The sequence below is a fragment of the Eleutherodactylus coqui genome, chromosome 3 (genome assembly GCF_035609145.1).
Source record: "Eleutherodactylus coqui strain aEleCoq1 chromosome 3, aEleCoq1.hap1, whole genome shotgun sequence".
Lineage (NCBI taxonomy): Eukaryota > Metazoa > Chordata > Amphibia > Anura > Eleutherodactylidae > Eleutherodactylus > Eleutherodactylus coqui.
In genome coordinates, this window is record NC_089839.1 from 145,458,800 (window position 1) to 145,475,166 (window position 16,367).

A 16,367-nucleotide genomic window follows, 5' to 3' on the forward strand; every position below is an offset into this window, starting at 1 on the left:
AGAAATCTTCTGGATGGTCATGGAAAAGATTGGGCAAAAGTGTACTATTTATGACTACGGTTACTCACTGCTCTGCTGCAAAATTACAAATGCAAACACATTCCTTCCCTTCAGTTACATCACTTTGGTGGGTTCACACAGGGCTGATTTCAAGGGGACAATCCGTTGGGAATTACACAGCGGCAAATCCACCTGTGACCGCTAATCCCAAGAGTAGCCAGCCAATGTGGACGAGATTTCTCCCAAGCATCGCCCTAATGGCACAGCAAATCTGGAGCAGCAAGGACAGTCGAAGCCAGCGTTGTGGGACGGTTTCCTCGCCCCCAGAATGTTCAATTGGCCGCTTTGCTGCTATGGTTTTGCTGTACCATTTGGACAAGTTATTTGAGCAATCTCATCCACATTGACTGCTGATCACCGGAATAACGCCCGCAAGTGGATTTGCCGCTACAAAGTTCCTGACTGAAATTCCGTGGCAAAACAGCCGTGTGCGAACCCAGATTTAATTTTCTTGCTTGAGGCCATCACCCTCCTGCTAGGGAGTGCTGTCCTCAAGTGAGAGATGTGTGGCAAAGTTGCTTCAAAACACCCAACTCATAGTTTTGAAACTACCACTTTGACGCGTTTCACTTCTAATCACCAAAGGCAAATTTGCTGCTGGGAATACAAAGTCTCCAATTGGGGTGAAACTGAACGGGAAGGAATGTGCAATTTTTTTCTTTTTTTAATTGTTTTCTCTTGGGGCCTTAAAGGGGTTGTCCCGCGCCGAAACGGGTTTTTTTTTTTTCAACCCCCCCCCCCGTTCGGCGCGAGACAACCCCGATGCAGGGAAGTAAAGAAAGTTTACCGGAGCGCTTACCTTAATCCCCGCGCTCCGGTGACTTCAATACTTACCGCTGAAGATGGCCGCCGGGATCCTCTGTCTCCGTGGACCGCAGCTCTTCTGTGCGGTCCATTGCCGATTCCAGCCTCCTGATTGGCTGGAATCGGCACGTGACGGGGCGGAGCTACACGGAGCCGCTCTCTGGCACGAGCGGCTCCATAGAAGACTGCAGAAGACCCGGACTGCGCAAGCGCGGCTAATTTGGCCATCGGAGGGCGAAAATTAGTCGGCTCCATGGGAACGAGGACGCTAGCAACGGAACAGGTAAGTAAAAAACTTTTTATAACTTCTGTATGGCTCATAATTAATGCACAATGTATATTACAAAGTGCATTATTATGGCCATACAGAAGTGTATAACCCCACTTGCTGCCGCGGGACAACCCCTTTAATTATTATGTCTTGTTAACTGACTGGCTGTCCTCCAAGGTTGGGGTTTGCTACTTCTCTAGTTTCATGCCAACATCTTTTTTTATTTTTGTGTATATGTACATGGTCTGTGTAATGTAACTAACATTCAAGTTCGGAGTACATTTGATTATCAAAAGAAAGCACTGCTGTGAACAAGTGCCAGCCAGCAAAAATACTGCGTGAACATGCAGCCATAATAAGGCTCTTGTTCACAGCAGTGGTTTTTTTGGATATACAAAGGAACTCAACACTTATATGTTGGTAATATTACAAAGGTCCTGTACATCAACACAAAACTAAAAAAGATTTTTTCAGGAAACATCTTTTGTTATTTTTGTGTATATGTACATGATCTTTGTAATGTAACCAACATACAAGTTGGGAGTACATTTCATTATTAAAAAAAACACTGCTGTGAACAAGTGCCTTATTATGTCAGCATGCTCACGCAGTATTTTTCCTGCCCGCCTGTCCGCAAACCTTGGGGCTGCAACTTCTCTAGTTTCATGCAAAGCTCTTTTTTTGCTTTGTATGTATGTACATGATCTGTGTAATGTAACCAACATACAAGTTTGCAGCACATTTCATTATCAGAAAAACACTGCTGTGGACAAGTGCCTTATGGCTGCATATTCACGCAGTATTTTTCCTGGCTGGCTGTCCGCCAAAGTTGGGATTGCTACTTCTCTAGATTGCATGAAACTTAAAAAGTACCGCACATAAGGCACTTGTTCACAGAATTTTTTTTTTGGATAAAGAAATGTACCGAGGACTTAGATGTTGGTTAAATTACAAAGATCATGCACATAAACACAAAACTAAAAAGAATTTTGCATGAAAGATCCTTTTTAAATTTTTGCGTATATGTACTTGATCTTTGCAATATAACCAACGTACAAGTTCGGAGTATATTTTATTATTTAAAAAAAATGCTGTGAATAGGTGCCTCAACGCTGCCGATTCACGTTCTATTGTAGCTGCCTAGATGTCCACCAAGGTTGGGGTTTAAACTTCTGTAGTTGTATGCGAACCACAATTCTTTATTTTTGTGTTTCTAAAAATGGTTTTTGTATTGTAAAATATTTGTGCACATATCTAAAATCTCCAAAATCTGAAATAAACAGTGTTGGGAATTAAACAAGTCCAGATTTGGTTACTTAACAAACAACTGTTTTATTACAATTGAACACTTTGATGTTAGAAAAAAGTGGTAAATGACATAATTTTTCTAAATATTTGTAATAAAAGTCAGATATTTTATTGTGTACAAAATTGTAAGCTGGTGTGAAGACACCATCATATGTCATTGAACGTCTCAGATGTTGCATAAATAAACAAGCTTTTTTTGGAAATGGTCTTCTGCGTTCTTCTGGAGTCTGGCGCCAGGGGATCAAGCTGCAGTTAGGGCTGCACACCACTGACACAGGAGTACTGCCATGGCACAGTGCCTTCGGGACTAAGGAAATAGTCGGTGAAGTGTTCCCTGACCTGCACAGCAGTAGCAGCAGGGCGACCAGCACCCCAGTTGATGGCCGTGTCAAAGGCAGGTTCGAGTTCTTCAACATCTATCTCGGGGCGATATTCCCGGAGATAGTTGTGAAGAACACAACATGTCTTGACAAGGTCATCAACTGTTTTAGGGTCTACCATCAGGGTAGTCCCTAAAACTCTCCACTGACTAACCATAACCCCAAAGGCACACTCAACCACTCGACGTGCCCGGCTCAGCCTATAATTAAAATCCTTTTCCGGGCATTCAGTCCTCTTCGTGGGTATGGGCGCAGCAGGTTTGGCATTAGAGGGAAAGCCTCATCCGATACCATTAAAAAGGGGACTGGATGTGTGGTTCACTGCAAAGGTTTGGGGGCTGGGAGCGTTACACCATCTTGGAGAATTTGCATCCCAATCTGTGATGTTCGCAGCACCCGAGAATCTCCAGTACTACCATAGGCGCTGACGTCGATGCAAACAAATTTGCAAGGTGCATCAGCCACCGCCATCAGGACAACCGGAAAATATTTTTTGTAATTATAAAACTTGGAGCCTGAGTGCGCTGGCTGAAGCACACGTACATGTTTGCCATCAATCGCACCTAGGCAGTTTGGAAATTTGGCCGCATTTTGAAAGCCTGCTGCGACACGGTGCCAAGCCTCCTCGAATGGTGAAGGCATCACAATGGGCTGCAACTTCTGCCAGATGACGCTGCATGTGCACCTCACAATTTCAGTGATGGTTGATTTACCAACTCGAAATTGGAGATGCAGGGATGCAGGTCATATACACAGTATTTAATTTGGGCACACTAGAAGCTGTTTATAACGCTGGACTAGTTGGCCGAATTAGTGGCACACAAATACTATGTGCATTCCATACTGGAGGAAGCATTTTGGAAGTTGGATTAACCCTTTCCAATCTATTTATTTTACCTCATCCATTCTCCCCAGCTGAGAGAGAGAGAGAGAAAGACAGAGACGCGCAGGGTGCGAGCTCTTTCCATCATGCCTTTCTTGAAGAAACAGCAACACAAAATGGCCACGGGGCTTTCCTCTTCCTTCCAAGGACAACAGTGGGCAGGGACAATGACATCACTACAGTTAACAGGATTTTTTGGGGCCAAGTCAAGATCTGCACCTAAAATTTGCACGAAAATCTGCACTTAAAAACGCGGCTTTCATTTAAAAAACGCTGCGGTTTTTACCGCAGCAGTTTTTATGCGTCATTCACTGTGGTAAAACCGCTGGAAAATACGCAGTAAAAACCGCAGCACAATTATGATATGAGGTGTGGATTTGCTGCAGATGCAGTTAGGTTGTGGCAAATCCGCAACGGAAAAACCGCAAGAAATCCGCAGTAAATCTGCCCTGTGTGAACGCAGACTTAGTGAGCCTAAAAGCAGAAAGACACTTAGTGTCTTAAGGAATGGAGGGACTAGTACAGGCTTTACTGTAACCCCACTGACTTCTGGCCGTTTGGGGGTTAATTACATTCACGGTTTGGCCAACTCCACTCAGTACAGCTTCTGCGGGGTCTGCCCTGGCTCTGGTTCCTTCCAGCAGGGATTAAAAAGACTCCGTTCCCGCTTCGGGAGCTGTCAAATAATCGTGCTATGCTTCTGCACTTCACCAAAACTCTCTAGCTGCTCTCCTTGTTCCTCTCTCCTCTGACTGCTCACTACCCACCTCCTGCTGTTTTCCAGCTCTTCTCTACGTCTTGCTGACACACTTCCTCTTCCACCTAGCTCATTTTCCCAGGCTTGACTAGTCTCCTCCCACTCTACCAATCAGGAAATTAGCAACAAGCAATCAGAAGAGTGCTGTTGCTGGACAGATTAGCTTTAGCTCGACATTCAGGGAAAGACAGTGCCTTTCTCCTGCAGGGTGCCTCCTATGTCCTCCTAAGGGCTCATAGAAAGGTCCCGTGGAGTTATTAACTCTTTTGACCACTCTGTAGAACCCTCCGGGTCACTACACCTGCATCCTGTCCAAGATGAATAGTGCGGAAGTCGCTAGCTAGGAGGGGGCCAGAGCTATGTGACTCGCATGGCCCTGATGATTACCCCATAAAAACTGATTTTAACAAGTTCACAGAGGGGGCAGTATAGAGTCAACCAAGAAATATAAGCCCAATTCACAGACGTGACTACCACTAAAAACGTATTTTATTAAATGTATTAAAAAACATAAACTGGGCACTACAAAGACAACACACAGCAACCAGGTACCTCCAGACACAGATTCGTTATAGGAGGATAAGGACCTGGAGTTATTTTATACTTGATAAGCGATAAAGAGATGTTTTATGATAACAAACAAAAACACTCTACCCGAGATGGATTCAAGAAAGCAAAGGATAATTCGATATAGGAGCCAAAAGAGCTGGTTTATTCTATGTATAAACAAGGCAGGGTTACCATTTGGACTCTCACTTGTGATAGAACACTATTACTATCAGTGATCAGGACTCAGGCTCCAACAATTGAGCGTCCTGAATTGTTATAGGTGTCGACAAGACAGGATCACCATCTAGGTATTCACTTATGATGATCAGTACTTGAGTAAGTCAGTGCAAATACTCAGATCAGTACTAGAGTTGGTCAGTACTTATACTCTACGCGTTTCACCATTAGTTTGTTGGATCATCAGGAGATACAGTACTTGAGTCATAGGTTCAGAGGTAGAGGGAATGAGAAATCCCCGAGAGAACATCAAACTGATATATAAAAAGCTGTATCTAAGATGAATACAGCAAAACTTGTGTAGTGATCAGGATAAATATCCTTATTATAAGAGAGTTCTATACTCTCAATTGGGGCATTAAGGTAACTCTTAGGGTTGGGGGCCTGCCAGAAGGTACCTCTAAGCAAGAAAGCTTATCTTGTATGCTAGCGGTTAATAGCTAGATGATATATGTAGGTACATAACGAGAGGTGTTTATTTCAAAGTATGCCCGTCCACACACGCACAGAGGTAGAGTAGAGCGTCCCCGAAAATATAAGGGGGGGGGGGGACTGCTCTCAAGTATCTGAGCGCTAGAGAGATGGTATAATGCTTGTCATGCACAAGTAGGATACTCAAAGTAGTTAGCGTATCGAGTTAGAATTTAGGTCATCGATATAGGGATAAGGCATAATATTATGTCCTGATCTCCTGACCCAATTAATTGCACTTAAGCAGACAAGAATAGCTAAAGTGCTAGATTCCAACCAAAAGTGCTCGCATTAGAGGTCATTGGTGTGGAGGTATGACATTAATATAAGTCAAACTCTCCTGACCTAATTGTAGAAGTACTTTTAGATGTCCAAATTGCTCGCATAGAGGTCATTCGTATGGAGGTATGACATTAGTATGAGTCAAACTCTCCTGACCTAATTGTAGAAGCACTTTTAGACGCTGTGCATGTTCTCAAGATAGACAAGCCATAAAGCTAGTTTCCTAGTAGTTAGATTTCAGGCAAGCAACCCCAGCAACCCCCCCAGATTTAGGGCTCAAGAGAGAGCAGAGAAAAGGGTATGACCCATCGCCTTGATGGTAGGCTAGGGAGCACTTTTGGTTGGAATCTAGCACTTTAGCTATTCTTGTCTGCTTAAGTGCAATTAATTGGGTCAGGAGATCAGGACATAATATTATGCCTTATCCCCATATCGATGACCTAAATTCTAACTCGATACGCTAACTATTTTGAGTATCCTATTTGTGCATGACAAGCATTATACCATCTCTCTAGCGCTCAGATACTTGAGAGCAGTGCCCCCCCCCCCCCCCATATTTTCGGGGACGCTCTACTCTACCTCTGTGCGTGTATTGACGGGCATACTTTGAAATAAACACCTCTCGTTATGTACCTACATATATCATCTAGCTATTAACCGCTAGCACACAAGATAAGCTTCCTTGCTTAGAGGTACCTTTTGGCAGGCCCCCAACCCTAAGAGTTACCTTAATGCCCCAATTGAGAGTATAGAACTCTCTTACAATAAGGATATTTATCCTGATTACTACACAAGTTTTGCTGTATTCATCTTAGATACAGCTTTTTATATATCAGTTTGATGTTCTCTCGGGGATTTCTCATTCCCTCTACCTCTGAACCTATGACTCAAGTACTGTATCTCCTGATGATCCAACAAACTAATGGTGAAACGCGTAGAGTATAAGTACTGACCCACTCTAGTACTGATCTGAGTATTTGCACTGGCTTACTCAAGTACTGATCATTATAAGTGAATACCTAGATGGTGATCCTGTCTTGTCGACACCTATAACAATTCAGGACGCTCAATTGTTGGAGCCTGAGTCCTGATCACTGATAGTAATAGTGTTCTATCACAAGTGAGAGTCCAAATGGTAACCCTGCCTTGTTTATACATAGAATAAACCAGCTCTTTTGGCTCCTATATTGAATTATCCTTTGCTTTCTTGAATCCATCTCGGGTAGAGTGTTTTTGTTTGTTATCATAAAACATCTCTTTATCGCTTATCAAGTATTAAATAACTCCAGGTCCTTATCCTCCTATAACGAATCTGTGTCTGGAGGTACCTGGTTGCTGTGTGTTGTCTTTGTAGTGCCCAGTTTATGTTTTTTAATACATTTAATAAAATAAGTTTTTAGTGGTAGTCACGTCTGTGAATTAATTTTAACAAGTTGGAGTATATTGCTCAAAAGGACCAATGGAAGCATTAGTGTGTGATCATAAAAAAAAGGATGAGGAGGATAGGCTTTCTAAAAGTTTACCTGTTCCTTGTGCTAATATATCTAGACAGTGTGTCTTGTCAGAAGCTTACTGGACAGGGCTTTATAGTTTATTCTTCAAGATATTATAGGAGAAGAGACTTAACCTACTAAAAAGGGAGGTAAGTTGCTGGGCAAGGAGACAACTGGATTGCACATGATTACCCCAGTGGTGTTTCTAGTAAATACCTTTGTTAAAGTAAACTTTGCAAACCTTGTGAAAGAAAGGGCTCTTTCCTGGTTATGTATTCCTGCAAAAGGTGGTTTAGGACTTCCTTCAAGAGAAACATTTTTGGGGAACTCATGAAAGTTAATTCTTTATACTTTAAGAAATGTGACAGGCAGAGGTCCCCTCTAATGTGTAAAGGTCTGTCAATCAAAGTGCTTTGAGATCTAGTTGTTGATCTCAAATGTTGATCCAGGAATTATTCTGACTGCCATTATGGAGTCGGGAAGGAATTTTTCCACCCAAAAGGAGGGTAAATTGGCTTCTGCCATACTGTTTTTTTTCCTTCCTCTGGATCAACAAGGGGGTGTAAACAGGCTGAACTGGATGGGCATTTGTCTTTTTTTAGCCTAGTATACTATGTTACTATGTAGTCCCACTCCCTCCCTGGTGTTGGGCTTAAATAGGTTGTGCCAGAAGCAGCAATTGAGCCCTTGAACTCAGCTATCTATGGCAGTCCCATTGAAATAAATCGAGGGGCAGAAGCGCACCACCACTCCATTCAAGCTGCTCTTCACCGTGGGGATTGCAGCGAGGAGGACAGAGGGATGCAGAACTCCTATTTCTTGGGATCAGTAGGAGTTTCAGTGGTGAGACTGCTGTCATTGAGACTATCACCTATACTGGAAGTGTCAATTATATTATAACCCATTTAAGTTTCAAGACAACATTTTTGTTTTATAAATAAGAGTTTTTAAAGTAAGGTTTTTAAGTATTGAATGGCAAATTTAGTTACAGTACCTAGTTATTTAGTATTAGATAGTGGATTCAGTAAGTATAAAGTAAAGGCTGTACTTGAATTAAATGAGCTTTTCACAGAGCTGTGTTTTTTTCTTAGCAGGAAAGTGGGTTCAGGAGTGGCAGGGGCTAATTGGGTAATTGTGAGTTTGGGTTTGCGACTAGATTTAGACAGGGGTTCCCCTACAAGAAGTGACTTGAGCCTGCCGCCTCAGGTGGCATTTTGGTGGGCCTCAGAGGGGTGACAATAGAGTTGTCACCCAGATGGTATTTATTTTTTTACTAGCCATACTAATGGGCGTTAAAACATGATTACCATGAGTGTGAGCAGCAACTTATAAGCATTTTACTGACGCAATTCATAGCTCCAGCTGGGCGTCAGCCTCTACTTTATTCAGTCTGTGACCCTCAACCTCTCCCTATGATATCTGCACTTTGTACAGGATGGTGTCTGTGTGCAAGAATGCAGACACTGGAGGAGATGTCAGGGGTCACAGACTGAGTACAGCAGTGGCTGCCCAACCGGAACTACAGACTGAGTAAAATGAATGTCAGGCTGCTGCCTGGTTGGAGGCCTACTATGGAGGTCACTATCAATACTGGGGCTCTTCACGGGGTCACTATTACTACTGGAGCCACTAATGGGGTCCCTATTATTATTAGGGCTACTAAGGAAGACACGTACTGTTGAGGCTACTACTGGGGACACTATTACTCTTTCACTTCAGACAAGTCTCAATGGTTCAAATATGTGTTGGATATCTTTTGTATTGGCTCTTTCAATGCCTGTAAAATTAGTGCTTTTTTTTACTGGGCGGGGCACCATTTCACTCTTCGCTTCAGGCACCATCAAGACTTGGTGCTCCCCTGAATTTAGATAGGTGGCTTTTAAGCCACAATAAAACAGGTATACAAATAAAAATACTTTCATGTTATGCTGAGATAAGCAATGAGTTATCAAACTTTACACAGCAGTAACGTTAGCCATGATGTGGCTCTGAAAATGTCCTTCTTTGCTTATGATAAATATTTGACTGATGGCAGTTGCACTCAGTTCTGATGCTGTATTTCCCACCATTAGAATACTTTTTAGTATGAAATGTTTTGCTGAAAACCTGAGATTCAAAATTCATTATAACTTGCAATTTATTGATTTTTAAGTCCCAGCTCACTGTGGGCTAATTCTTCAAGTGGGTGGTCCTACTTAGTTGTTCGATGTCCGCTTGCAAGTCCTATTTGCAGTTCAGTTTGTTATGGTGTTCAGCATGTATGCACGATCGCCTATCCCAATCCTTTCCATCCAGTCCTTGTTTGCGTTGAATCCATATAGGTCGTTGTGTCCACGGCTAGCACGGACATAACATAATGACCAGCCTCCTATTTGTGTTCATCCAGGGCATGGTGTGCATTGCGCTCAGGGTGAACGTGACATTCAGGAGGCATAGAATGGTCCCCACCAATTTTTTTGTTCCCATTCCAGAGAGATAAGATGGGGTCCTTTACACGGTGATTGAGTAGGACCGCCCACTGGATTCAAAAGCTCAGAATGAATTGAGATTTAAATAAATAAAATACAATTCATACTGAATCTTTTTCCATAACACTAAATCTCAGTTTGCTTAGCCCCTCTACTGTTTAACATGCTGTAGGCAGATAGAGCAGTGTTTTCAGGTTTACTTTTTTTTTTTGAATAATAGTTTTTTTATTGAGAAATTTCAACAAATACAAGGCAAAGTGTTGGCATTGACATACGAGTTAATAACCTCATAGGTTTCATGACTTAAACAGTTTCAAACATAATACATTTAAAGAGGTATACATATCGGTTTTATATGATTTTAGAATGATAAATGGTAGATCCCATAAAGGTAGGGCAGAAAAAAGCAGATACACGACTACATTTTTCCATTTTTTAAGTTAGGCAAATAGCAAAGGGCGCTTTGAATCCAGGTTATCCAATTTCTTCTAAAAAAAATTTTCTGTTTAAGGGACTTGTGTGCATACTTTCAAAAAATATTTGCAATTAATGGATTTGATTATGTCAGTGATAGAAGGAATACAGTTACTATTCTAATGTTGTACGATGATAGTTCTGCACGCAATTAAGATATTGAGAAGAGGCGTGCGCAGTGTATGAGGTATTTGATCTGCATCAATGTTTAACAAAGCTAAAGCAGGATTGGGTTAAATTTTGATGCTGCTAAAATTGGCAATTAGTTGGAAGACCTGGGTCCAAAGGCTAGAAACATATTGACACTCCCACCATAAGTGTAAAGGCGTCCCGTCTGGTGAACCACATAGGTTTACTTTAAACACTTCATAGGTGAATCAAAACCACCAAAAAGCTGTCTGAACTTGCATTTTAATGAAAGTAATAAAACACAAGTAGCAAAGAAATTAACAAAGTCAGTGACACATATTAGCTTGCAAAGTGATCAAGAAATAATGCCGGACCTTTCATTTTAGTTTTTAAAACTTTAAATTGTTTTAAATGTTAAGTGAAGGAAAATATATCCATGTATCAAAAAAGAGGGCTCTTTAAAATATAGTATACCGTAGTTCATTATCATTATCTGATATTATTATGAGGCATAACACAATGTATGTTTATAGATGAACACATATTTAGTAGGATTAATACTTTATTTTTATAATATCCACTTGGTCCAGAAAAACTTAAACATTATTATAAGAATGAGGAGCCCCTTTGTGCAAAATAATTATTGAAAATTAGAATTTCTATAATTAGATGCATTAAATTGAGATTCCATTCCATAACTAAAGAGAACCAAAGTGGCTGGATTAGTTATATCTCCTTCTGTTTGAAAAGTTATACCCTAGCTATAACACGAATATTGTAGGGACCTGGAGTTTGTGTTAGCGCATAGAAAGGATCTTCGCTTGGACGAGGTTGGTCACTTGGTATCTCAAATGTAAGTTGCTGTAAGAAAGTGGTAAAAAATAGGAAGAGTTCCATTCTGGCAAGTTGTTCTCCCAAGCAAGCCCTCCGACCTACAAGAGAAAACATATTTACTGCATTTTAGTAAACGTTGCAGGCTAAAACAATTTGAGGGACTAATGGAGAGACAGGCCTACAGAGTGTTATCCTAGACTTACATGACTGACTGCACTTTTTAAAAAATCACAGAGACATGTGAAAAGTTTTGTTCAGTTTGGTCTGGGAGCAATGACCCTTTGCGATCGCTGAAATGAAGGGGCTGCAGCGCTCACTGTCTTTGCTGTTGGTCGACTGCTCTCAGCAGCTGAAGACAGATGCATAGAGGTCTCTCTTTCCATTTCAGCAGTCAAGCAATTGGCTCTCTTGCTATTTCAGTGGTTGAGCAAATGTCCCTTTCCCTGCCCCAAATTACCATTTCAGTGCTTGAGCGATTGTCTTTCTTTCCCCACAAAATTGGCATTTGAGCTTAAATGTGGCATTTAAGTATCCATTACATTTATTTGCATTTCAAACATGTTCAGTGGTTTCCTTTAAGGATGCAAATTCTTGTTATGCCTACATATATTTTAGATAATGCTATAGGCCAGTGGTGGCGAACCTATGGCACGCATGCTGGAGGCGGCACGCAGAGCCCTCCCTGCTGGCACGCGCCGCCGTCGGCCGCTCACCACATTTGTGAATACCGTCAGGTATTCACTCAGCTGCACAGATGCTGGCGCACACTGTGATGTCAGTGTGCAGCCGGGATCCACCTTCCCCCTCCCCTGACGTCTCCTCTTAGGTTCCATGAGAACAGGGGAGGAGGCATGTGGAAGCACACTGACATTACAGTGTGCACCTGGGAGCAGCGTCGAGCAGAGGAGTAGCGGTGCTTCCACGAGGAGGAGGGGGTAAGTATATGGGTCTCAGGGGGGCACTATTACTACTGGGGCCGCTGTGGCATGTCACTATTACTACTGGGGCCGCTGTGGGATGTCACTTTTACTACTGGGGCTGCTGTGGGATGTCACTATTACTACTGGGGCCACTGTGGGGGGTGCTATTACTACTGGGGCCGCTGTGGGATGTCACTATTACTACTGGGGCCACTGTGGGATGTCACTATCACTACTAGGAGTCACAGTGGCATGTCACTATTACTACTGGGGCCACACTGGGGGGCACTATTACTACTGAGGCCACTATGGAGGGCACTATTACTACTGTGGCTGCTGTGGTATGTCACTATTACTACTGGGACCACTGTGGGATGTCACTATTGCTACTGGGGCCACTCTGGAGGGCACTATTACTACTGGGGCCACTGGAGCCACGGTGGAATGTCACTATTACTACTGGGGCTGCTGGAGGATGCCACTATTACCACTCAGGCCACTGTGGGACATCAATATTACTACTGGGGCTGATGTGGGAGGTCACTATTACCACCCGGGCCGCCATGAGGGGTCACTATTACTTCTAGGACTGCTGGTGGGGGGACACTGTTACCGCTAGGTCCATCACTGTTACCACTGGGGCCGCCGTGGGGGTGTCAGTGTTACCGCTGGGGCCGCCGTGGGGGTGTCAGTGTTACCGCTGGGGCCGCCGTGGGGGTGTCAGTGTTACCGCTGGGGTCGCCGTGGGGGCTAGTGTTACCGGTGGGGCCGCTGTGGGGGGCCAGTGTTACCGCTGGGGCCGCCGTGGGGGCCAGTGTTACCGCTGGGGCCGCCGTGGGGGGCCAGTGTTACCGCTGGGGCCGCCGTGGGGGGCTAGTGTTACCGCTGGGGCCGCTGTGGGGCCCAGTGTTACCACTGGGGCCACCGTGGGGGGCCAGTGTTACTGCTGGGGCCGCCGTGGGGGGCCAGTGTTACCGCTGGGGCCGCCGTGGGGGGACCAGTGTTACCGCTGGGGCCGCCGTGGGGGGCCAGTGTTACCTCTGGGGCCGCCGTGGGGGGCCAGTGTTACCGCTGGGGCCGCCGTAGGGGGCCATTGCTACCACTGGGGCCACCGTGGGGGGCCAGTGCTACCGCTGGGGCCACCGTGGGGGGCCAGTGTTACCGCTGGGGCCGCCGTGGGGGGCCAGTGTTACAGCTGAGGTATGTTTACACATGGCGGAAATGCTGCAGAGTGTCCTCAAATTTCCGTTGCAAATTCTGTATTCAGTATTTCCGCATCCAGAAAGCAGTCAAAATCTGCACATTGTCTATTTTGAAGAGGCCCTGTCCTTTTTATAATGACGGAGGTAAAAATCATACGTTGTGTTAAGCCCTGCACCCTGACATGTTGGCACTTTGCGATGAATAAGTGGGTTTTGGGTTGCAGTTTGGGCACTCGGTCTCTAAAAGGTTTGCCGTCACTGCTATAGGCGATTGCTCAATTGACAAGCGCTCAACCGTTTAGGCAATCCAAATTCAATTAAAAGTTGTAATACGACTTTGCATTTAGCACTTGCCAGCAGAGCAATTGCCTATATTAGGAACTAAAATATAAGTGGCTGTATTTCAAATACTGCAGCAGGTTGTTGCTCGACTGGCAACCACTCAACTGTTTGGTAAATGCAAATTCATGTTAAAAGTATCTGTAACATGACTTTGGATTTCCAGAGCATTGAGTAGTTGCCAGTTGAGCAATTGCTTTAAGCATTATCTAAAATATAAGTAGCTGTAACACAAAAGTAAATTTCTAAAACAATGAGCAGTTGACAATCATGCAGTTCCCTACAGTATTATCTAAAGTATAAGTAACCGTAACAAACTTGCATCCCAAACCTTGAGCAGTTGACAGTCGAACAATTGCTTATAGCATAATCTAAAGTATAGGCTACAGTATTTTACATACTCCTATGGGTAATTGCTCAGCGAGCAACCGCTCAACTGTTTTGGAAATGCAAATTCATGTTATGGCTACTTTTATTTCTGACAATGCTATATGCTTGACTACAAGTTACTCACTGTTTTGGAAATACAAATTCATGTTACAGCTATGTATACTTCAAATAATTCTGTAGGTCATTGCTCGACTAGCAACTGCTCTACTGTTTAAAAATTACTTTTGCTGTGCCAGGGATGGAAATCTACGACCGGACAACTCCTTATCTGCTTCCTAGGAGAACGTTTTGTGTTCATAGTCATGGCATTTGGACCGGAAGAGATTTAGGCACACATGTTAAACAGGGTTACATTGCTCTATATCAGGGTGGTATGTGGAGCACCACATGGAGCTTATGAATGATGTCACATAACACTCTAGATGGCTTCATCTGATTTCACGCTGGGAGTTTGCCATCTAAGTATAGAAACCTACTGCTAACAGCACTGCAGGTGAGGAGCAAGCTGATCATGTATGCATTGGGCGGAGTTTAGCACTCAAGAGGTGTACCATCCTTTTTGTTACTGGATAGCAAGAACATATATAGGACCAGGACCGTTTTCTGAAGAGTATTTTTAGCAACAAGGAGCTAGAGAATTGGCCCATTTTAAAATGCACAGAATGGGATACAAACTCCAGGCCCTCCTGTCCTTGGTGGGGGTAACAAAACTGGACACTACATTTTGTGCTATGAGGCCCATCTCTTCTATGTACACCACTGCTTTTAATGATGGCTGCATCTTCCTGATCCCTCTGTACTCTGATCATAGAAATGAGTGCACGGAGGGGTAGGACCATACTCCTGTAACTGTATTAGTGAACAGCTTTCTCTATGATTGAGCAGAGTGATTCAGGAGCACTCGGATTGATCATTAAAGAGGACCTGTCAGCTGTCTGATTGAGCAAATACTTGTATTCTAACATTATATTATATATAACATTATTATAACATTTCTGAAACATTTTTTTAGATCTCTGTTCTGCCAGTCCTCTGTTACTACTCCTAGATATTTATGAAAAAATTGACAACTGGACGTTACTATTTGGGGTGGGGGGGTCCCTACACAGAGTGACATTATCTCATCAGTGATGCCAGTACCTAGCAATGTAGGTACATACTCCAATAACAAGGGGAATGGTAACACTTGCCAATTTATTCATACATTCCAGAAGGAATAACAGAAGAACAGCACAACATAGCGTTCTAAGAAAAGATACTCACAAGTTTTTCATACTTATCTGTTTTACTAAATTCTTCAGGAATATATGTCAGGAGTGGCACAGGTACTCTTTAGGGTCAGACTAGTAATTATTAGTAAATTATAGTACCAATGTTTCTGGTGGCGCAATGCACCACACAGCTCTGCTACATGGTACATCCATCCTGATTCCCACACATTACACACACAGCTCTACTACATCCATCCTGATTCCCACACATTACACACACAGCTTTACTACATCCATCCTGACCCCACACATACACACACAGCTGTACTACATCCATCCTGACCCCACGCATACACACACAGCTCTACTATATCCATCCTGATTCCCACACATGACACACACAGCTCTACTATATCCATCCTGATTCCCACACATGACACACACAGCTCTACTACATCGATCCTGATTCCCACACATGACACACACAGCTCTACTACATCCATCCTGATTCCCACACATGACACACACAGCTCTACTACATCCATCTTGACCATACATTACACACATTGCTCTACTACATCCATGCTGACCCCACACATTACATACACAGCTCTACTACAGCTATCCTGATTCCCACACATTACACACAATATATTCTCATTTTGTTATTTTTGTCCTCCCCTTCCAAGAGCCTTAACTGTGTTGTTCTTCCGTCGGTCAGGCTCTGTGTTTTATATATGTTGTAAGATCTGTGATGGTGTCACTAGGGGCGGAGCGATTACATCACCAGAGGCAGAGCATGAGAAGCACACACAAACATACATACTCACGGTCAAGTTAGTAGTTTGATTATGAAGAAGGGGGTCCAGTTGCAACTGTGACTGCTGTGACCCCTATAGCTACAT

At 43.4% G+C, this 16,367-nt stretch overlaps 1 protein-coding gene across 2 annotated transcripts in view; it reads right to left on the reverse strand.

Annotated features, from left to right (window-relative positions):
* Positions 1-10,832: 10,832 nt before the first annotated feature.
* LOC136621045 (cytochrome P450 2D17-like) overlaps positions 10,833-16,367 on the reverse strand; it is a 51,876-nt gene continuing 46,341 nt past the window's right edge. For both annotated transcript variants that reach the window (XM_066596228.1, XM_066596229.1), the window contains one exon: positions 10,833-11,498. In XM_066596228.1, the coding sequence (XP_066452325.1) occupies positions 11,317-11,498 (182 nt within the window). In that variant the 3' untranslated portion in view covers positions 10,833-11,316. The remainder of the gene's footprint in view (positions 11,499-16,367) is intronic.